The sequence below is a fragment of the Ictidomys tridecemlineatus genome, chromosome 5 (genome assembly GCF_052094955.1).
Source record: "Ictidomys tridecemlineatus isolate mIctTri1 chromosome 5, mIctTri1.hap1, whole genome shotgun sequence".
Classification (NCBI taxonomy): Eukaryota; Metazoa; Chordata; class Mammalia; order Rodentia; family Sciuridae; genus Ictidomys; species Ictidomys tridecemlineatus.
In genome coordinates, this window is record NC_135481.1 from 51,021,615 (window position 1) to 51,039,995 (window position 18,381).

The window sequence follows — 18,381 nt, forward strand, 5'->3', positions numbered from 1 at the left end:
TTCACAATAGCTAAATTGCAGAATCAATCCAGATGCCCATCAATAGATGAAGAGATTAAGAAATACACATGCACAATGGAGTTCTACTATGCAGTCATAAAAAAAAAGAATAAAATTATGGCATTTGTCATATTGAATGACAAATGGATGGAAGTGGAGAATATATGCTAAGTGAAATAAGCCAAACTCAGAAATTCAAATATCAAATGTTTTCTTTCATATGTGAAAGCTAGAGTAAAATAAAGGAAAGGGGGAGGGGAAGGATGGGATACCATAAAGAACCAATAATATAAATTAATAGATGTACAAAAGGAAGTCTGATAGAGTATCGGAAGGAGAATGAGAAAAGAGAAGGAGGATGGGAAGGAAAAAGGGGTGAGCATGAACTGAAATTTATTTCCATGCATGTATGAATTTATTGGGATGAACTCAACTACTATGTATAACTATAAGCTCTAATAAATGAATTTAAAAATATTCAAGCCTTGACATAGAAGTTAACCCCACATACATACCCTCCAGAAAGAGGTGATTCTGATAAATGTTAAGCAAAAAGTAATCAGATAAGATTTCAATAAGAGCTTCAAGTTCACATGCTCCTTGCTCCTGGGCAAATTGGCTTTCAGAAATACCTAGAAACAAAACTCAAGAGAAATTTTGGTCTGAGATCAGTTGCTCTTGGTTAGCGGCACTTCCTAAATGACCAGTATAAAAAAATTCTGTCCCTGCTCTTCAAAATGATTTTAAGTTGATTTTTATTTATTAGCTTTTCTTTTCTCTATTCAGTTTACCCTCTGTGTTAGAAGTCAAACGGCCCTGCAAGAAGAAAAAATTTACCAGTCAAGATAGAACATGACTATAAAAATCAGTATAACCAGGTGCGGTGGTGTACACTTGTAATCCCAGCAGCTCAGGAGGCTGAGTCAGGAGGATCACAAGTTCAAAGTCAGTCTCAGCAACTTAGCGAGGCCACTAGGCAATTCAGTGAGACCTTGTCTCTAAATAAAATAAAAAGTGTGGCTCAGTGGTTGAGTGCCCTGAGTTCAACTCCTGGTACCAAAAAAAAAAAAAAAAAAATCAGTATCATCACACATATACTAGGAAAACCCACAATAAACAAAATATTTATTTGTTCAGCACATTTTCAAATGTGAGAGGATTCAGGAAGAGAGAAAAGAAACTCCCATCTTAAAGTCAGGGGAAAAAAATCAACAGCCTGAGAAGTTTCCAACGTGGCCTAGGATTTCATCACAGGACTCCCTCAACCCAGCCTCAACAATCGTCATCCCTTGTTCCTCTGGGAAGCACAGTCAGTTCCAGAAGCTAAAGGATTTCTCAAAAGGTCAGAGTTGTGGACACATTGCTCAAAGCAAACAGTAGAATGTAGAAATGAGAGAAAAAGCAGATAGATGTATCAGGACTATCCTACCAGGATTAGCCGAGTCACAGCTGCTCAGCAGGGAAGGGGAAAAAAATAACTGCCTAAGTACAAGACCTGAGATGTCACTTCCTCCCTACACCACATCAACCAGAACCCCATTTTCTTACTCAGAGGGTCACGGAAATGTAACAGAACAAGTTAGAGGTGTGAAAAACCAAGCATTCCTACCGTCCAATCTTGGAATTCCCCGGGGACAGGCACTCAGAGTGATGTCAAGTCTTGTAGGGGTCATCATTTCCAGTTCTACAATGACCCTTCCACAGGGTTAACCAAAATCTCAGGAGCCCAGGTACACGCTGAAGCCAAACAAGCCATGTGGTAGATGTTTTAAAACTGAAGCCTGCCTAACAAGGAAGACCCAGAGAAAAACAGAATGAACTCTATTTCATACCTGGGGATGCATCTGAGTTCCAAAGGAAAGCTAAGTCCAAGCTGAAAACAGACCCAGACCCCACCTAAGCTGGCTCAGAGGCTAGAGTGTCACTTTATTTGGACAGCCACAGACATTCTGGCAGTGGACATGTTTTGGGCCTCCTCCAAAAGCTAATGACCAGAAAAACTAAGGAGAAAAATGGGAGGGAGGGGTCAGGAAGAGAGTGTCTAAGATTCTTAAGAGACTTAAGAAACAGGCCAACCAATGACAAAGTATGAAGCTCATTGTACCTTGATTCAAATAAATTACTAAAAAATACTAGGGCCACAGTGGGGAAAATTAAGACACTGGATATTTGATATCAAAGAACTAATTTTTTATGTGTATAATGGATGGCATTTGGTTATAGAATTCTTTCCCTGATTGTACTTCATTTAATAGTATGAAATATTGATGAATGAAATGATGCCTGGGATTTGCTTTGCAATAATCCAGTGGGGATGAAGCTATTGAGGGAAAAAAGATGGCCATGAATAGAGACTTCTTGAAGCTGGGTGATAAGCGCATGGAGTTCATATGTTGGTATCTCTACTGCTATACATACTTTATTTTACATGATAACAATTAAAATAAAGCAAGTGTCTTGGGAGGGGTGGGATAGTCAGGTACAAGTACCTTACCTTGAACTTGTCTACTGAGACTCCCTCTCCTCCTCATCCTCACCAAAGGAACTTTGTCCATCATGGTGAATCCATGTGTTCTGTGTTGATGGAAAGCCTTTAAAACCTTTGGGTGACAATCAAGGAGCTTGACCAATGAATATATGAGACAACAGAAACAGCAACTCGGGTTCTGATGAGCAGCTCACCTTTTTGACACTTGGAGCTTGAGTTGTAGGAATGTTTTACTAGTAGGCACTCTTGGGTTTACTGGCTTTTCTTTTTCTTATTTAGTTTACCCTCTGTGTTAGAAGTCAGTTATGAGCTGCATTACCCAACAGTCTACAAGGTCCTATAAGGAGCAGCAGGCCACTCTAATGTCCAGCACCCAGACACACTGATAACCAGTGAGGGGAGGGGCCGCTGCCCAGGGGGAGAGGGGATGTAGAGAATACCACCAGCAAGAAAGGAATGAGGTCACTGCAGAAGAGGGCAGCAAAGCCCTTTCTACCTAACAGCAGGTTTTGCCCTAGACAAACTCTCCTCCACTCCCAGTCTGCCTCTTGACTCAGCTTGATTCTTCCCACACAGGAGGCAATGCCAGTTCCCACAAGGCTATAGTCCGAAACTTAGGACTAGGACAACAGAGGGACATGAGGGTCATTCAGATTCCTGACTCAGCCCCAGACCTCCCCTTCTCCTCCCCAAAAGATTGAAGTTAGTAACACCCCATGCAAACACCAAAGAGATACTGTCAGAGCCTAAGGTCACTTGGTGCTACCCTTGAGATATGTGTTCTAGTAGCTTAATGGAAAAGAGAAGCCCTGATGATGGGCACTACTAAGACAGAATTAAAATAACCAAATTAGTGGATGTGATGTTTATACTGGTGGTTGAAAAAGAAACTTTCACAAGACAAAGTTATAACACTTTAATAATTTAAATAGAACCAACTTCAGGGATGCACATACATAAAATTCAAATAATGTAATTGAACAGTATATTTAAACGCATCAAATTCTTAAAAATCCCCCCCCACAAATAGAGTCAGTATCACGAATATGAAAAAGTAATTTTGAAGTACTACAGACCAGAGTAAAACAGACAAGATCATTATTTTGCATTTACCAAGAAGACAAAAACCTGTGGATACATCACACTTTCTAAGAACACTTCTAGGGAATGTCAGGACAAAGTCATTCCAAAGGAATACAAATGATCTCCAAAAAAAAATGATTGTTTATTTATTTATTTGCAGGGCTGGGGATTGAACCCAGGGCCTTGCACATGGTAGGCAAGTGCTCTACTGCTGAGCTATGTCCCTAGCCCTGCAAAGAGGAATTTATAGCTAACAAATTCTTTGGTCCTCCAAGTCACACTTGTTTTTACTTTAAAATACCAAACATGAGTTGGAATTCTACCTAGAAATGTCTAAATATTAAGCAGGTTAATGTTTATTCCAAATTAGATTTAACATGGAACTCAAAAATCAACCACCATTGGACTTTAGAAACTCCAAATACAGGGGAAAGTAGTAGAGATTTTTTTTAAAAAGGAGAGAAACCTCGACCATCTTGCTCCATTGTAAGCTAAATGGCAAGTAAGTGGCAGAGATAGAATGACCACAGTTTAAGCAAGCGACGTAATTCCTTTTTTTAAAAAAGAATGAATAAATGTGAAGAGCACTATGCTGATGGAATAAAACACTTCTTTGTAGAATTAACTGTGTCTGTTTTTGTGGGAGTGTTAGATGTTTTTGTTTTAATTTGGCCCACACTGCCCCAGTGGAACAAAATTTAAGATAAATGGTAATAAGGCAACAGCTTCTGGACTGAAAGGCCTACACCACCTGGACAGAGTCACACTGAGGACAAGACCCAAGACCCACACTGACCACAAGGAAAACAAGACCAGAGTTCTCAGTGCATTTTCACAAACACGACAGCACAGCTCTGTGAGGACAGGGGCACAGCTCCCAAGGCAGGCCACAGACAATTCATCTGCACTCTTTTGGGCTCTTGGAAGTTAGAGTTCTTCAGACCTGACAATGATGAGCACTCCCAAAAGTTTCTAGAAATCCTTAGAAAAATATTTCATAAGATCAAAATAAAAATGTCCAAGAAACTTCTAAAGAGACAGCTGTGGGACTAGTTATCTGCCGTGTGAGTACTAAGACTTATAAAATAATGGCTTTTAAAAAAAAGGCAAAAGTATCTACAGGCTAACTGGTGTGATATTCTCATCAAGGCACAGAGAGTTAAATGTCTAAATCCCTGTATGTTGACGTGAGAATAACTCGTAAACAACTCCAGGAACTAATTCCCTGTACTTGAATTAAGAAAGAAGGTAGAAATGTGCCTTTTTAACTCACAGTAAAATTGAAAAAAGTAGATATTCCACCACCTTCCCTTGGTGACTAATGTTAAAAATGGATAGCTGATAAATAAATAAAAACGAAATGTCATTTGTGAATTCATTAACATGATCGAAGCAGAGCTGCTGGACTTCGAATTCACAGAGCAAGGCTGCACACTGTTCGTGAATTATTAGAGCACTTTCAGCATTATACCATTTCTGTGGCAGAGGAAAAGGAACTGCTTTTCCCATGCCCGATTCTCCTATGCTGATAAGACAGATCACTGTCGGATTTCATTCACATACACAGATTCTCCTCCTCCCCAGCACCCTTGGGTTACCTGAATGGCAGTGGTTTGTGCATGTAACTTAGGCTGCTGGCAGTTCACCTTAGACACTGCCCCTACAAGGTGGCAAGAAGAAAGCGCAGGGCTTACCCCTATGTGAATCATTTTTAATTTGACTTTATAAATAATTTTAAATACAATTATTGACAAGGCATAAAGTTAACATCTGTAACAAATGAAAAGGGGAGGCATGATGAAAGACAACACCATTAGCAGTCGGACCTGCGAGACGCCATGCTCCAGTTCAGCTCCGAATGAGAGTGAGAAACTCCTCCCTGGTCTTGGGATCTTCCCGGAACACACCCAGCATTGTACTGGTCACAGTTTTGCTGTTCATTTTCTGCACCCCTCGCATTACCATACACATGTGTCTACAAAACAAGACAATGAAGGTGGTTTTCAGGAGCTGACAGTGTTGATTTGACTTTTTAAAATAAAAAGCAAGGAAGAAGATGCATCTCAGCTCAGTTACCAAGTATGTTAAAATATCCATTCTGAGACAAATGGTATCCAAACTTTTTTTTTTTTAAGTTTTAAAAGTTTTTAGCATTTATTCTTATCCGTGGTTAAATCCTTGATGCATTCAACAAGAGTAGAGAAAATGAAATTTTCATTATGAGTGAAAATAATATATTTGGTCTTCAGAGACCAAAGCAGTGCTGAGCTAACTTAGGTGTTTAGAGAAATACCCAAGTATGTGCATCTCACCAGGCAGAACTCAGGTAACAGAGACCAGTGGGTCTGAACAAGCTGCTGGAGCCACGTGACATACACTGAGCAGAGGTCAGAGCAGGCCATCAAGTGAATGAAACTGCCCATACTGAATGTGCAATTCTCATAACTCACTGTAACTTAAAGAAGTGTCTACATCTGGAGATCATTATGTGATGTGAAATAAGCCAGGCACAGAAAGACAAGTGCTGCATGCTTTCACTCAGGTGAAAAGCAAAAAAAAAAAAAAACCTGATCTAACAGAAGTTGGGCGTAGAATGGCAGGTACTCCAGGCTGGGGAGGAAAGCAGGAGGGAGGGTGGAGAGGGGTTCCTCAGTGGACATGAAGCTACAGTTAAACAGTAGCAAGAAGTCCACAGTCCTGTCTGGGCACCACGGTACGGTAGGGTGACTACAGATGAAAATAATGAATTACAGATCGTAAAAAACTAGAGAAAAAGAAAAGCTTGACGGTTTTTACCATACATAAGTGATAAATATTAGGATACATAGATATGTTTAACCTGGTTTAAATATTACACCATGTATACATGTATCAAAATATCATAGGGGCTGGGGCTCAGTGGTAGTACACTTGCCTGGCATGTGTAAGGCAATGGGTTTGATTCTCACTACCGTATATAAATAAATAAAGGTTATCAACAACTAAAAAAAAAAAAAGTCATATGATACCCCACAGATATGTACTTTTTTTTTTTTTGGTATCGGGGATTGAACTCAGGGGCACTTAACCACTGAGCCCCAGCCCCAGCCCCAGCCCGATATGTACTATTTTTATGTTTTTAATGTATCACTTTAAAAAAAAAAAAAACTTAAACTAAAAAAATTAGACATTTTTTTTCTCTTTAAAAAGAATTATCTTCAGTTGTCCTTTGCACTGATTCTTAGTTTTTTCTGTCTTTCAAATGTGTGACAAAATGTTAGAAAAACTGCTTGCACCAACAAAAAAGCTAAGAAAAAAGAGAAGCATAGAATAAATCTGCAACTATGCTTATAACTCCCTGCACTTCCACAACCCTCAATCCCACTCTACCCCATCCCACCCCACCCCTCCAAAAAAAAAAAAAAAAAAACTCTCCCATACCCTGGTTTCTATATCAGCAACACAGTGAACAAAAGAGGGTGAAGGGTTAGGCCCAGAGATAAAAAATCAGCAGTGGCAACTGTGTGACATCACTTGGTGCTAGGAAAACCAAGCAACACTAAATGTCAAGATCAATTTTTACATAGACTGTGATGTTATCAAAGGCAGCTTCAGACTTACGTTGCTTCAACCACTACCCCAACTCCTGCAGGCTGCAAGGCTTCCGTGATTGCCACAGCAATTTGTTTTGTAAGACGTTCTTGGACTGTGAAGGTGACAAAGAGCTCAGTTTAAGAGTCAAACACAGGTTGCAGAATCACATATGTCAAGATCATTGTATTGTCATGAGCAACTAATAAAAAAAAAAAAAGGAAATGACCATCAAAAAACAAAGAGTCAAACACAAACAGCTAGATTTTTTTTCTCTAAAATTATTTGACATATTAAAAAGCAGACTTCTGTGACATTTAAGAGCCATGACAAAAGCTTTTGCCTGTTTGCTTTGTCTACTGAGTGAGCCACAAGGAGGCCCTCCCCTCACCTGCACTGCAGGTGCTGAAGAGAACCCCCGGAAGCTCTCCAGCATCTCTGCAGGGGAGCGATTAGAATGGCAAACTAGCTCCTAACATGTGCAGTAAGACCAACAGAATATTGGTTAATGAGCAACTCCACAGAGGTAGAGTGGAGCAAATAAACAGCTTGCAACACTAATAACAAAGGAGCTAATTACTGAATTGTTGAAAATCAAGCGATTTAACCTAAATACTGTGCTGTCTAAAACAACTTGTCTTTGAATACATACAAAAGTGTGCACTGAAGCATTGCATTTATTGGAAAACTGACAAAAATCCCCCAAATATGTATCAGAGCGGGGATTGGCTAAATCAAGCCATGAACACAACAGAATTCTAAGCAGCCACCAAAATGAATGAGGAATGTATGTGGAAATGAATATTTATGTGGAAAAACTGTTTAAAGTTCCTTAAGTGGGGGGGGGGAGAAAACAAGGCAAATTATCCACTTTAGCTTAAATGTGATACAAATAAACTGATTTGAAAACAACGGCATATGCATGGAAATGTGAAGAGTTGTGCAAACACAACGGTGATTTCTGTCTTGAAACAAACTTTGACTTTTATCTTCCTAGGAGGTTTTAATTTTTGTTATATTCATTACACTTTGAATACAATAAAGATACTTTTTTGCAAGAAAAAAATGCTTTCTGTAAAACAAAAAAAAAGATTTATATAAAAGTTTACCTTGCAGTCTTCTACTATAGATTTCTACAATCCTAGAAAAGAAGAAAGTGTTTTAGTTAATCATACCTTGCTTGAAGTGAAATGCTAAGTCCACCTCACAAGACTAAAAAGACTTTGTTGAAGCAATAGTTGGATGTGGGCAGGGGATAATGCTTATTCCCATAAAACAAGTTCTACAAGGAGATGCAGTCTCACCGAGACCATAATCACACTACACAAAGTGGGGCTTCCTATGTCTCTAAAGTGGGGCGGGCGGGGACTAATGTATCTCCAAATACAATGTTTACTTAGAAAAAAAAACCACACAATTAAAGATGAGCTATAAAATTTTTAAATTCCCAAGTCACCAATTTTAGGCTATCTCAAATGTTCCAATTAATCATATTGTTTTATCAGAGCTTAAAGATCAAGTTAAAAATAAAAGACTATTTGTTAATTGATATCAGGCCAATTAGCTGGTCACTGGGGTGCATGCCTATAATCCCAGTGACTCAGGAGGCAGGAGGATTGCAAGTTCAGGACCAACCTTAGCAACCCAGCAAGGCCCTAAGCAACTTAGTGAGTTCCTGTCTCAAACTGGTGGGGAAACAAACAAACAAAAAACAGGGTGGCAGGCTGGGATGTGGCTCAGTGTGGCTCAATGGTTAAGTGCTTCAAGTCCCAATATTTAAAAAAAAAAAAGGTCAGGTTAACTATGACACTATGAATAAATCTGTTAATGTAATCAGATTAGAATGGATTTAATTTCTTTCCTTTGTAAGATAGGTTTATCTGATCTTACATCACAATCTGCCAGGTGATAAATTCTTCCCTGTCTAGTCAAGAAATGCAAATATGGCAATGTGAATAACCCATTTGAGGGGGGCACAATTCACAATGAGAATGTTTTATTTAAACTTTGACTTTTTAAGTCATAAATTTGGACACTAAATGTCAAGATCAATTTTTACATAGACATGAATTTGGGGACCCTTCTTCTTCATGTCTCCAGTAGGTATATAATATTGGAGGAATATACCTATATTGTTTGGAACATAAATCTGAGAAAGAATGGTTTTCAAGCTCCTGTCTAGGAGCAATGCCATATTTCTTACTGGGTCAAGTTTCTACATTTATAACTTCTGATGGGTTTTCAGGTGACTAATTTATTACATAAATAGAAGTCACTAATTTCAAAAGTTAACAATGGGGCTGGGGATGTGGCTCAAGCGGTAGCGCGCTCGCCTGGCAAGCATGTGGCCCAGGTTGGATCCTCAGCACCACATACAAACAAAGATGTTGTGTCCACTGAAAACTAAAAAATAAATTAATTAATTTTAAAAAAAAAGTTAACAATATCTTTCTCATTTTTCTTTCCTAAGTAGAATTTCGGGTGCAATATTAGAAAAGTGTTAACATTGGGCATCTGTGTTTTGTGTGGACACTTTAGTAGGGATGTCTCTCATACTTTATTATCGTGCATGGTGCCTCCCCATTTCTGATAGAGTTGTGTATGTGAAAAGAATCATTCATGCATTGTGGGGTTTTTGGTTTTTTTTTTTTGAATGCCTATGTGATTAGATAGTGAACTTATGCTCAGAGTGCTTATAATTTCTTATTTCTACTTTAAGTAAGGAGTAGGTGTCGATTTATAATGTCTTTTCAGCATTTCACATACCTTTTCTGAATTAAAAAAATCTTTATTTTGTTCTCATTCTATGAAGATAAAAATTAAGTTGTTGATAGACCTTTATTTATTTATTTATTATTTATATGTGGTGCTAAGAATTGAACCCAGTGCCTCACACATACCAGGCAAGTGCACTACTGCTGAGCCACAGTCCCAGTCCCTATGAAGATAATTTGTTAAGAGCTATTTGTTTGGAATAAAATTCTTGTTTGACACTGACAGTTATCTGTCTTTTAATATTGTGGTTGGCAAACCAAGTGTCAGTCTCACCACTGTTACTACATATCTAATCAATATTTTTCTTCATGGCTACTCTGACATTTGAGTACTCTAAAGTTTACCATGTTTTGCCTCAGCACATATTTAAATTTTTCTCATTTCAAATTTACTAGTCTTCTTGAATCTAAAGACTGATATTTTGCAAGTGATCTGGAAACTTTTCCAGAAATTATCTTTTCTAATATTTCATCTATTCTGTTACATCTCAGAACTCCAACTGTCTTCTACATTTGTTAAATTCAATCTCATATTTTCTGCTCATCTCTCTGAATTGTATTCTGTGCAATTTTTTCATATCTTTCTTTCAGTTTACTATATTTTCATCTATGCCTACTCTGCTATTCAATAAGCATATTGAGCTTCGGTGTCATTTATCATATTTTTTCTTTATTTCTAGCAGTTATATTTGGTTGTTTTTCTGATCTGACTGGCTAACTCTGAAAATTTCTTATTGCTTTGTCAAAATTTCAATACTGTTACTTTTTAAAATACTTGCTTCATATTCTCTGATAATTCCAACATCTGCCCTCTTTGCACATCTGTGGCTTTTCTTTTACTTTTGAACTCATGATCCTAAGAATTTCACTTGTGGGAATTCTTACCATCCTGGATAAAAATGCATCAGAGAATGTGCACTTTTTCATGCCAGTGACTACAAAGCTAACTCCCTGGGGCCATTTTAAATAAATTACTGTCTTGGGCTTTTTTTTTTTAAGTACTAAGGGAACCCAAGCCTGGTTGCATGTTGGTCAAGTAGTATACCATGGAGTCACCCCAGCCCCTGAGACAGGTCTCACTGAGTTACCCATGTTGAACTCCAATTTACAATCTTCCTACTCAGACTACAGACTAGCTGGAATTATAGGTATGAAACATCACATCCAGTTATGTACCAGGGACTGAACCCAGGGGCATTGAACCACTGGACCACATCACCAGCCATTTTCGTAATTTGTATTTTGAGACAAGTCTCATCAAGTTGCTTAGGGCCTTACTAAGTTGCCGAGGCTGGGTTTGAATTTGTGATACTCCTGCCTGAGCCTCTTGAGCCACTGGGATTACAGGTGTGTACCACGAGGCCTGGCTAATTTGACTTTTTCTAATGGTTAGTTGTAAATTGAGGTTTTCTAACTCTCAGTGCATTCCTTTTTCTCCCATCTTTTTTTAAATGTTAAGGCATATTTTTAGTTACATATCCTCTCATCCCTAGATATTAATATATATTCTCTCAATCAGACTTCCCAGCGATTTCTGATTTGGCCTTGTGATTTACATTCTTTTGGGGTTTTCTAATTTATTCTGCAGAGTTTGAATTTTATCTTAAAAGCTATAAGGAGTCACAAAAGCAACAGCATGATTAAATCCTCAGTCTAGAAAAATCATTTCAGCAGCACTTGAGAACAAATGCAAGGACCCTCAGAGGTTAGAGGCAGAAGAGCCAGGAGCTTGACATACAATCCAGGAGGAAGAAAAGCCCAATAGAGAGTGGTGGCACTAAGGACACAGGCTGGCAGAAGTGAGGTGCTGCATGAGGCCATGAGCACCCAACAACAGTGGACGGCCCCTCCCCGTTCCTTGATCAAAATACTTCTAAGATCAAACAATGATTTAAAAACAAAAATGAGGCCATACAAATACAAAGAAGAAGAAGAATTATTTATGACTATAGAAAAGTTTTAAATTTATTTATGAAAAAATACTACTATAAAGCAAAATCAAAACACAAAGAAAAGGTTGAGAAAAATTACTTGGAGCACCTGACCTAAATGTGTAAACATTCAAAGAGCTTATGCAAATCAGTAATAAAAAAAAGCATCCAAATGAAAAATGAGGAACTTTCTGAATTTCACTCTATGAGACATTCAAAATGAGCAGGGGATGCAGCTCAGTGGTAGAGCTGCTTGCTTAGCATGCACAAAGTTGTGGGAGGGAAGGGGGGAAAGACAGAGAGAAAGGGAGGAATGGAGGAAGGGAAAGGGAAGACGATGTTCAAATAAAAATGATGTCATTTTTAACTTATCAATGTGCAAAGATTTAAAAGTGAGATGAAACTCAGCATTAAGAGTGTGGAGAAACACACCCTTTACCTATTATCAGGGTATAAGTTGGAATGATCTTTATGGAGAGAAATTTGGCAATAGCAAAAATTCAACTACCCTGAACCCAGAAAATCCATCATAGTAATTTCTCTTACATGTAGATTCAAAGTATGCAAAGAAAATATATTAAAACATGTTTAAAGCATTTTTTGCCCTTTTTGACAGTTTCAAACAGCATACTATACTTGTCCATGTCAAAGACTAGTTTAGGGCTGGGGATATGCCTCAAGCGACAGCACGCTCGCCTGGCATGCGTGCGGCCCGGGTTCGATCCTCAGCACCACATGCACCACATACAAACAATGATGTTGTGTCCGCCGAAAAACTAAAAAAAAAAAAAAAAAAAAATAGATATTAAAATTCTCTCTCTCTAAAAAAAAAAAAAAGAGAGAGACTAGCTTAATGAATTAGTCAACCAAGAAATATTATATAGCCCTTAAAAATAATCTGGACATTTTAGGCTAAAAGATACAAGAAATTCAAAGTATTTTAAATTTTTAAAAAGGCAGTAATAGTATAGCATATAAGGTATAATTTCCTTTATTGTTGTTTTGCTAGTTTTAAACAGTTATGTTTGTGTTTTGCATAGAAATTTTCTTAAAGGATAGTGAAAGAAATCTCTGTAACTTTAATTCTAAAGAATGACAACAGGGCTGGGGATGTGGCTCAAGCGGTAGTGCGCTCGTCTGGCATGCGTGCGGCCTGGGTTCGATCCTCAGCACCACATACCAACAAAGATGTTGTGTCTGCTGAGAACTAAAAAATAAATATTAAAAATTCTCTCTCTCTCTCTTTCCCTCTCACTCTCTAAAAAAAAAAAAAAAAAAAAAAAAAAGAATGACAACAGGAAACAAAAGCTTTCCCTTTATTCACCTATTTGTATTTAAGTGAAAAGTGTGTGTGTGTGTGTGTGTGTGTGTGTTTTATTTTTGTTTGTTTGTTTGAAATAGAGTCTTGCTGTGTTGCCCAAGCTGCTCTTGAACTCTTGGGCTCAAGTGATTCTTCCAAGTAGCTAGGATTATAGGCATGTGCCACCATGCCTAGTAGTCGTATGCTATTTTCATAATAGAGAAGAAATAAAAAGAAATGTTCCCTCTGTAATCTAATGTCCATCCTATCTTTTTATCAATTCCCCATCACACTTGGCTAAATCTCTTGTTTCCTTCAGTGATCCCAGTCCCTACCCACTGGAATATGCCTTGTAACTACCCTCTAGCTTGCCTTCGCTCTGACATGAAGCTACCTAGAGGAACTTTAATCCCATTAGAATTCTGCTCATCTCTCTATCTCTGGGTCTTTTCCACCCTACAGGCCACTATCATCCTGGATGCTATGAACCTGGAGCTCCAAAGCAAAGCAAATACTTGGGTGTGTGGGGGTAGGAGGTGTGGGTGGGTGGGTGTGCACATGCACACACACTGGGGACTAAACCCCAGGCCTGTGAGTAAAAGCAGGCATCGCTGTGGCACCCATTGCGACCTCACTGTGCACCCTCCTCACAGGTACTGCTGTGTACTCCTTCTCTCTAGATGCCACAATGGCTGGTACAGGGCCCAGGCACAGCAGGTGTAATAAGCAGGTTAGCCTTGGCTACCTCAGGGTACTAAAATTCTAAATTCAAGATTTAATTATATTCATTATATTCACTCAATTATTCTAAGGCAAACAAACAAACACATGTTCAATGGCTTTTTGGCAACAAAAGGAATTTCTATTCAAACCAAATTTACTCTAGAGTTCTACTAGAGTTGAACCAAATCAACTCACTTCTGGCATTTTCTTGTTACTTAAGGTTTTACTCTCTGATATTTGACTTTACTGGCACTGAAAGGTCATTCATTTAAAAGCAAGCATATAACACACTTCACATACGAGATTAAAATGAGCAGTGAAGTTCTGCTGAGACATGAGGCTTTATAACTCTTCAGTCACTAAATATTTTTACTTCTAACAAGAAGTATGCAATTGGATAAAATTTTAGTCTCCTTTTCTGTTAACAAACCCTTTATTCAAAGTTTTTACAAAATATCTGAAAGTAATATACACTTGGGTCTTTGGTGTTTCATTTTATTCTTAGGCTTAATCCTCTTACTGTAAGGACAAATCCCATGCTAATAATCAAGTCCTTTGTATTTTTCATGAAAGCTTAGTTGAGATTGTTTCCTTTCATTAGGAAAGGAAAAAACCAAGACTGCTGTTGCCTCCTACCCCTAAGTCACCATCCATTCCGTGATATTACTGATCACTCTAGAATTCATTGCCCATAAAGTATTGATCATGGCCAATCTGGGATGGTCTTCTAGAGAAAGCTGTTCACATTAAGACCAAGGCCTCCGGGGCTGAAGGTGTGGCTCAGTGGTACAGCATTTGCCTAGAAGGCATGAAGCTCTAGGTTTAATCCCTCTCACTATAACAAACAAAAAAACCCCACAAGGTCTAAGCTTAATATAGTCTGACAAACTTTTTTATATGAAAGTCATCCACTATACCATTCACGTATGGACAGTCTTTTATGGTCTCAGCAGTGCCAGAAATTTTATGGGAAAGTTATGGCTTGGGAGTCTTGCTGGAAGGAAGGACACCAGACCACTGGGCCTGTAGCCTCATTTGCACAGTAAGCATGCTGACCTTACTTAGACCATACATTATGAAACTGTAAAAATAGACAATTTTAGTATAGAAACTGTTATTCACAGTTGACATGAAATTGATTTTATTTATTATCATTTGGGAGTAAATTACTAGGGAGTCGCTAATAAAAATGACAGTTAGATTAAATACCCTCTATCAGTACCTCCTCAGCCACCCCTTGGCTCTACAACCAGGGACAGATCACTGCAAGATGCCAGGATGTTTCTGGATTTGTGATAGTTGCCTTCCTGTAGTGAAGCTCAGCCAGGATGTACCATCATTCTACCAAGATACCAAGCAGCCCTGGCTAGAGTAAAGGCTGCCAAGCGGGCAGGCACAAGGTCATAAACTAGGAAAGTTAAATTTCTCTTCAAACAACTTTCTCCTAAATTCCTAATGGAAATTAATGAGAAAATGGAGGTGAAAATAAGGAACAGCTGTGAAGGGCAGCCATCAGCCTGCTGGGGTGGGTTACACAGATTCTAACACAGTTGAAGATGGGGGGCACCCCTACAGGAGAGTGGCGCATCCCAGTGTCTTCACAGAGAAGCAGCAGGAACCCAGCAAAGCCACAGAAAGGTCAGTTAGTCATAGAGATTCACTTGTCCCAGTTGTGACCGGGTCACTATAATCTCAATCAGAATTTTTGGACTGAACTTTAAAGGTAATGACTGTCTGTTCATTACCTGTCCCTCCGTTTTGTTCTTAACTCTCTCAGCAAACACACATACACACACACACACACCCCTTTCCCAGTATTTCCCGGATCACCCAGGATTCACTGGCTCAAATCAACCAAATGAAATACCAGTAAAGAATATTCAGGGGCATAAACAATATCGGTGGCTGGGGTAGAGGAAGATATACATGGGCATTGGTTCTGAACAGGGCCTGCTGCTCTGTTGCCTTTCCAAGTATAAACTTTTTTTTTTTTTTTTTTAAAGAGAGTGAGAGAGGAGAGAGAGAGAGAGAGAGAGAATTTTTAATATTTATTTTTCAGTTCTCGGCGGACACAACATCTTTGTTGGTATGTGGTGCTGAGGATCGAACCCGGGTCGCATGCATACCAGGCGAGCACGCTACCGCTTGAGCCACATCCCCAGCCCCCCAAGTATAAACTTAAAGTAGCAATGTGACTTGCAAATGAGATCCAGTCTAATGGGGAGAGAATGCTTAGTGAGACTGATTCTCAGCAGACAGAGGCAGGTTTTATCTAACTGTTTTCTTGTTTTCCACACACTCACCGGGCAAGTTTGCTGAGGCCAAGGACTTGCTTGTTAGGAAGATAACCGATATGGACCTTCAGAGGAGAGACAAATCGTGAGCTAAGTGAACATATAGCACTGCTTTCTGACAAAATACAGACATAGAAAATATAGTATAATGGCATGCAAAGTCATCACAATGACAGTGTAACTTTAAAACATTAGAAGATTTAAGACTTTTTAAAAAGTATAGCTGTGATATTCTCTGGTAATTTTTTATTCAAATCTGAAATTTTTTTCTCAGGAAAAGGTAAATGACCCTGTAGCAACAACACAATGTAACCAGGAAAGACTCCTTTATATAAAAATGTTGCCATTCCCCAGGGCACTGTAGCCTTAAGATTTCCACCACAGAGCCAGGTAATCTCAGCAATTTGAGAGGCTGAGGCAGGAAGAACAAGTTTGAGGCCAGCCTGAGAAACTTAGTGAGACCTTGTCTCAAAATTAAAAAAATAAAAAGGGCTAGGAATATGGCTGGGGTTGTGGCTCATACTAGTCAAATATAAATCAATTAGACAAATATAAACATTACAGACACATCTGCATCATGATGCCAACATAAAACAGTTTTCATTCATTCACCTAATATTTATTATACACTTGTACAATTGATCTAGTAATAGTACTTAGTGGGGTTTTTTTTGTTGTTGTTGTTTTGTGTGTTTATTTTTTTTAATCTATTAGTACTATGCTTGAAGATTTTGAGATTCCACTTCACTGCCTTCCTGGTATGCAGGAAGAGAAAGTCAAAGAGCACCTGAACGCCGGGTGCTACAAAGAAAAAGAACTGTCCCATAGGGGCTGGGTGTGGGGGTGTATACCTATATTCCCCGCAGCTCAGGAGGCTGAGGCAGGAGAGTTGCAAGTTCAAAGTCAGCCTCAGGGGCTAGGGCTGGGGCTGAGTGGTAGAGCACTTGCCGAATTTGTGTGAGGCACTGGGTCCAATCCTCAGCACCATATAAAAATAAATAAAATAAAGGTCCATCAGCAACTTAAAAAATAAATAAATAAAATCAGACTCAACAACTTAGTCCCTAAGCAACTTAGCAAGGCTCTGTCTTAAAATAAAAATATAAAACCAGCTGGGGATGTGGCTCAGTAGTTAGCATCTCTGGGTTCAGTCCCTAGTACCCACCCCTCAAAAAGTAAGAATTGTCCCATCCAATCAATGTCTCGGTACTGCTTGAATTTGTATGCTTATCTGCAGTGCTAGAGTACACTTCTAGTTTGTGTGATTTTTGGTCTTCCTTCAGATTCTAAATCATTTAAATGTCCACTTCAGAAAATCATCACTAAATCATATAGCTAAAAAAGTTAGCAAGCACACAAATCGAAGGGAACAGCCACAGTGGTGAGAAGCTAAGTACAGGATTGAGCTCCTTGACCTTGGCCCCACAAGGCTACTAACTCTCTAGATCCTCCTGAACAAGAGTTTAATTATCTCACCTACAATAAAAGACAGAAATAAACTCAAAGGTTCCCTCATTTAACTGTAGATCATAAGATACCGCGTGCCTCCTGACATGATAGAATATGAAGTTCTCAGCATTCCTGGGAACTACTTCTATTTGAAATGTTCAGTCTTAATATTATTAAACTTTAGATCTGGTTTATAGGAAATCCAGAGGTTGAGCGGAACACAGAAGGTGAATCACTACAGAAGACCCAATCTGGTCTCTTCAATGGGAGAATGGGGGAGGGTGTATTTTGGAATAAAAGACTTAATAAGATATAACCAAATGCAATGTAAATACAAATATGACTCTTAACTGTATTCTTATTTAAATAAGCCAACAGCAAAGCCTGTGAGTCAACTGGAGAAATTTATTTGGGTTAGCTATTAGATGCTACTTAGGAGTTACTGTTGATTTTGTTTGTTGTCATGCTACTATAGATAAGATACATATTAACTGCTAGTGTGGGTTAACTTCTAGTGTGGGTAAGTATTTTAGAAATGCCAGTTAATAATTAGTGATGAAAAGTCATGCTGTCTATAACAGACTTTGTATTCTTCAATGTGTTTATGAACTTATTGCTGTCTTGTTACACGTGGTAATCAAATTGGGTTTTCTTTAAAAAAAAAATCCTTGTCTTTTATAGAGACACACTGGAAGAAATCATGGGAGGTATAATGAATATCTGGGCTTTGTTCCAATATAGTGCAGTGGGGACCTTTATTTAATATGAT

General features: G+C 38.6%; 1 protein-coding gene across 2 annotated transcripts in view; it reads right to left on the reverse strand.

Moving 5' to 3' along the window:
• Window positions 1-3,389: 3,389 nt before the first annotated feature.
• Window positions 3,390-18,381, reverse strand: part of Gch1 (GTP cyclohydrolase 1) — a 43,555-nt gene continuing 28,563 nt past the window's right edge. Inside the window, exons 3-7 of one of the 2 annotated variants that reach the window (XR_013438885.1) lie at window positions 16,173-16,228; window positions 12,478-12,622; window positions 8,251-8,282; window positions 7,172-7,256; window positions 5,500-5,546 (exon numbers count right to left, since the gene is read on the reverse strand). Coding sequence is in view for 1 of the 2 variants with exons in the window: in XM_005337955.5 (XP_005338012.2) it covers window positions 5,420-5,546; window positions 7,172-7,256; window positions 8,251-8,282; window positions 16,173-16,228 (300 nt within the window). In the remaining variant the exon portion in view is untranslated. Of the gene's footprint in view, window positions 5,547-7,171; window positions 7,257-8,250; window positions 8,283-12,477; window positions 12,623-16,172; window positions 16,229-18,381 lie in introns of both variants that reach the window. The other variant, XM_005337955.5, reaches the window with a different exon arrangement.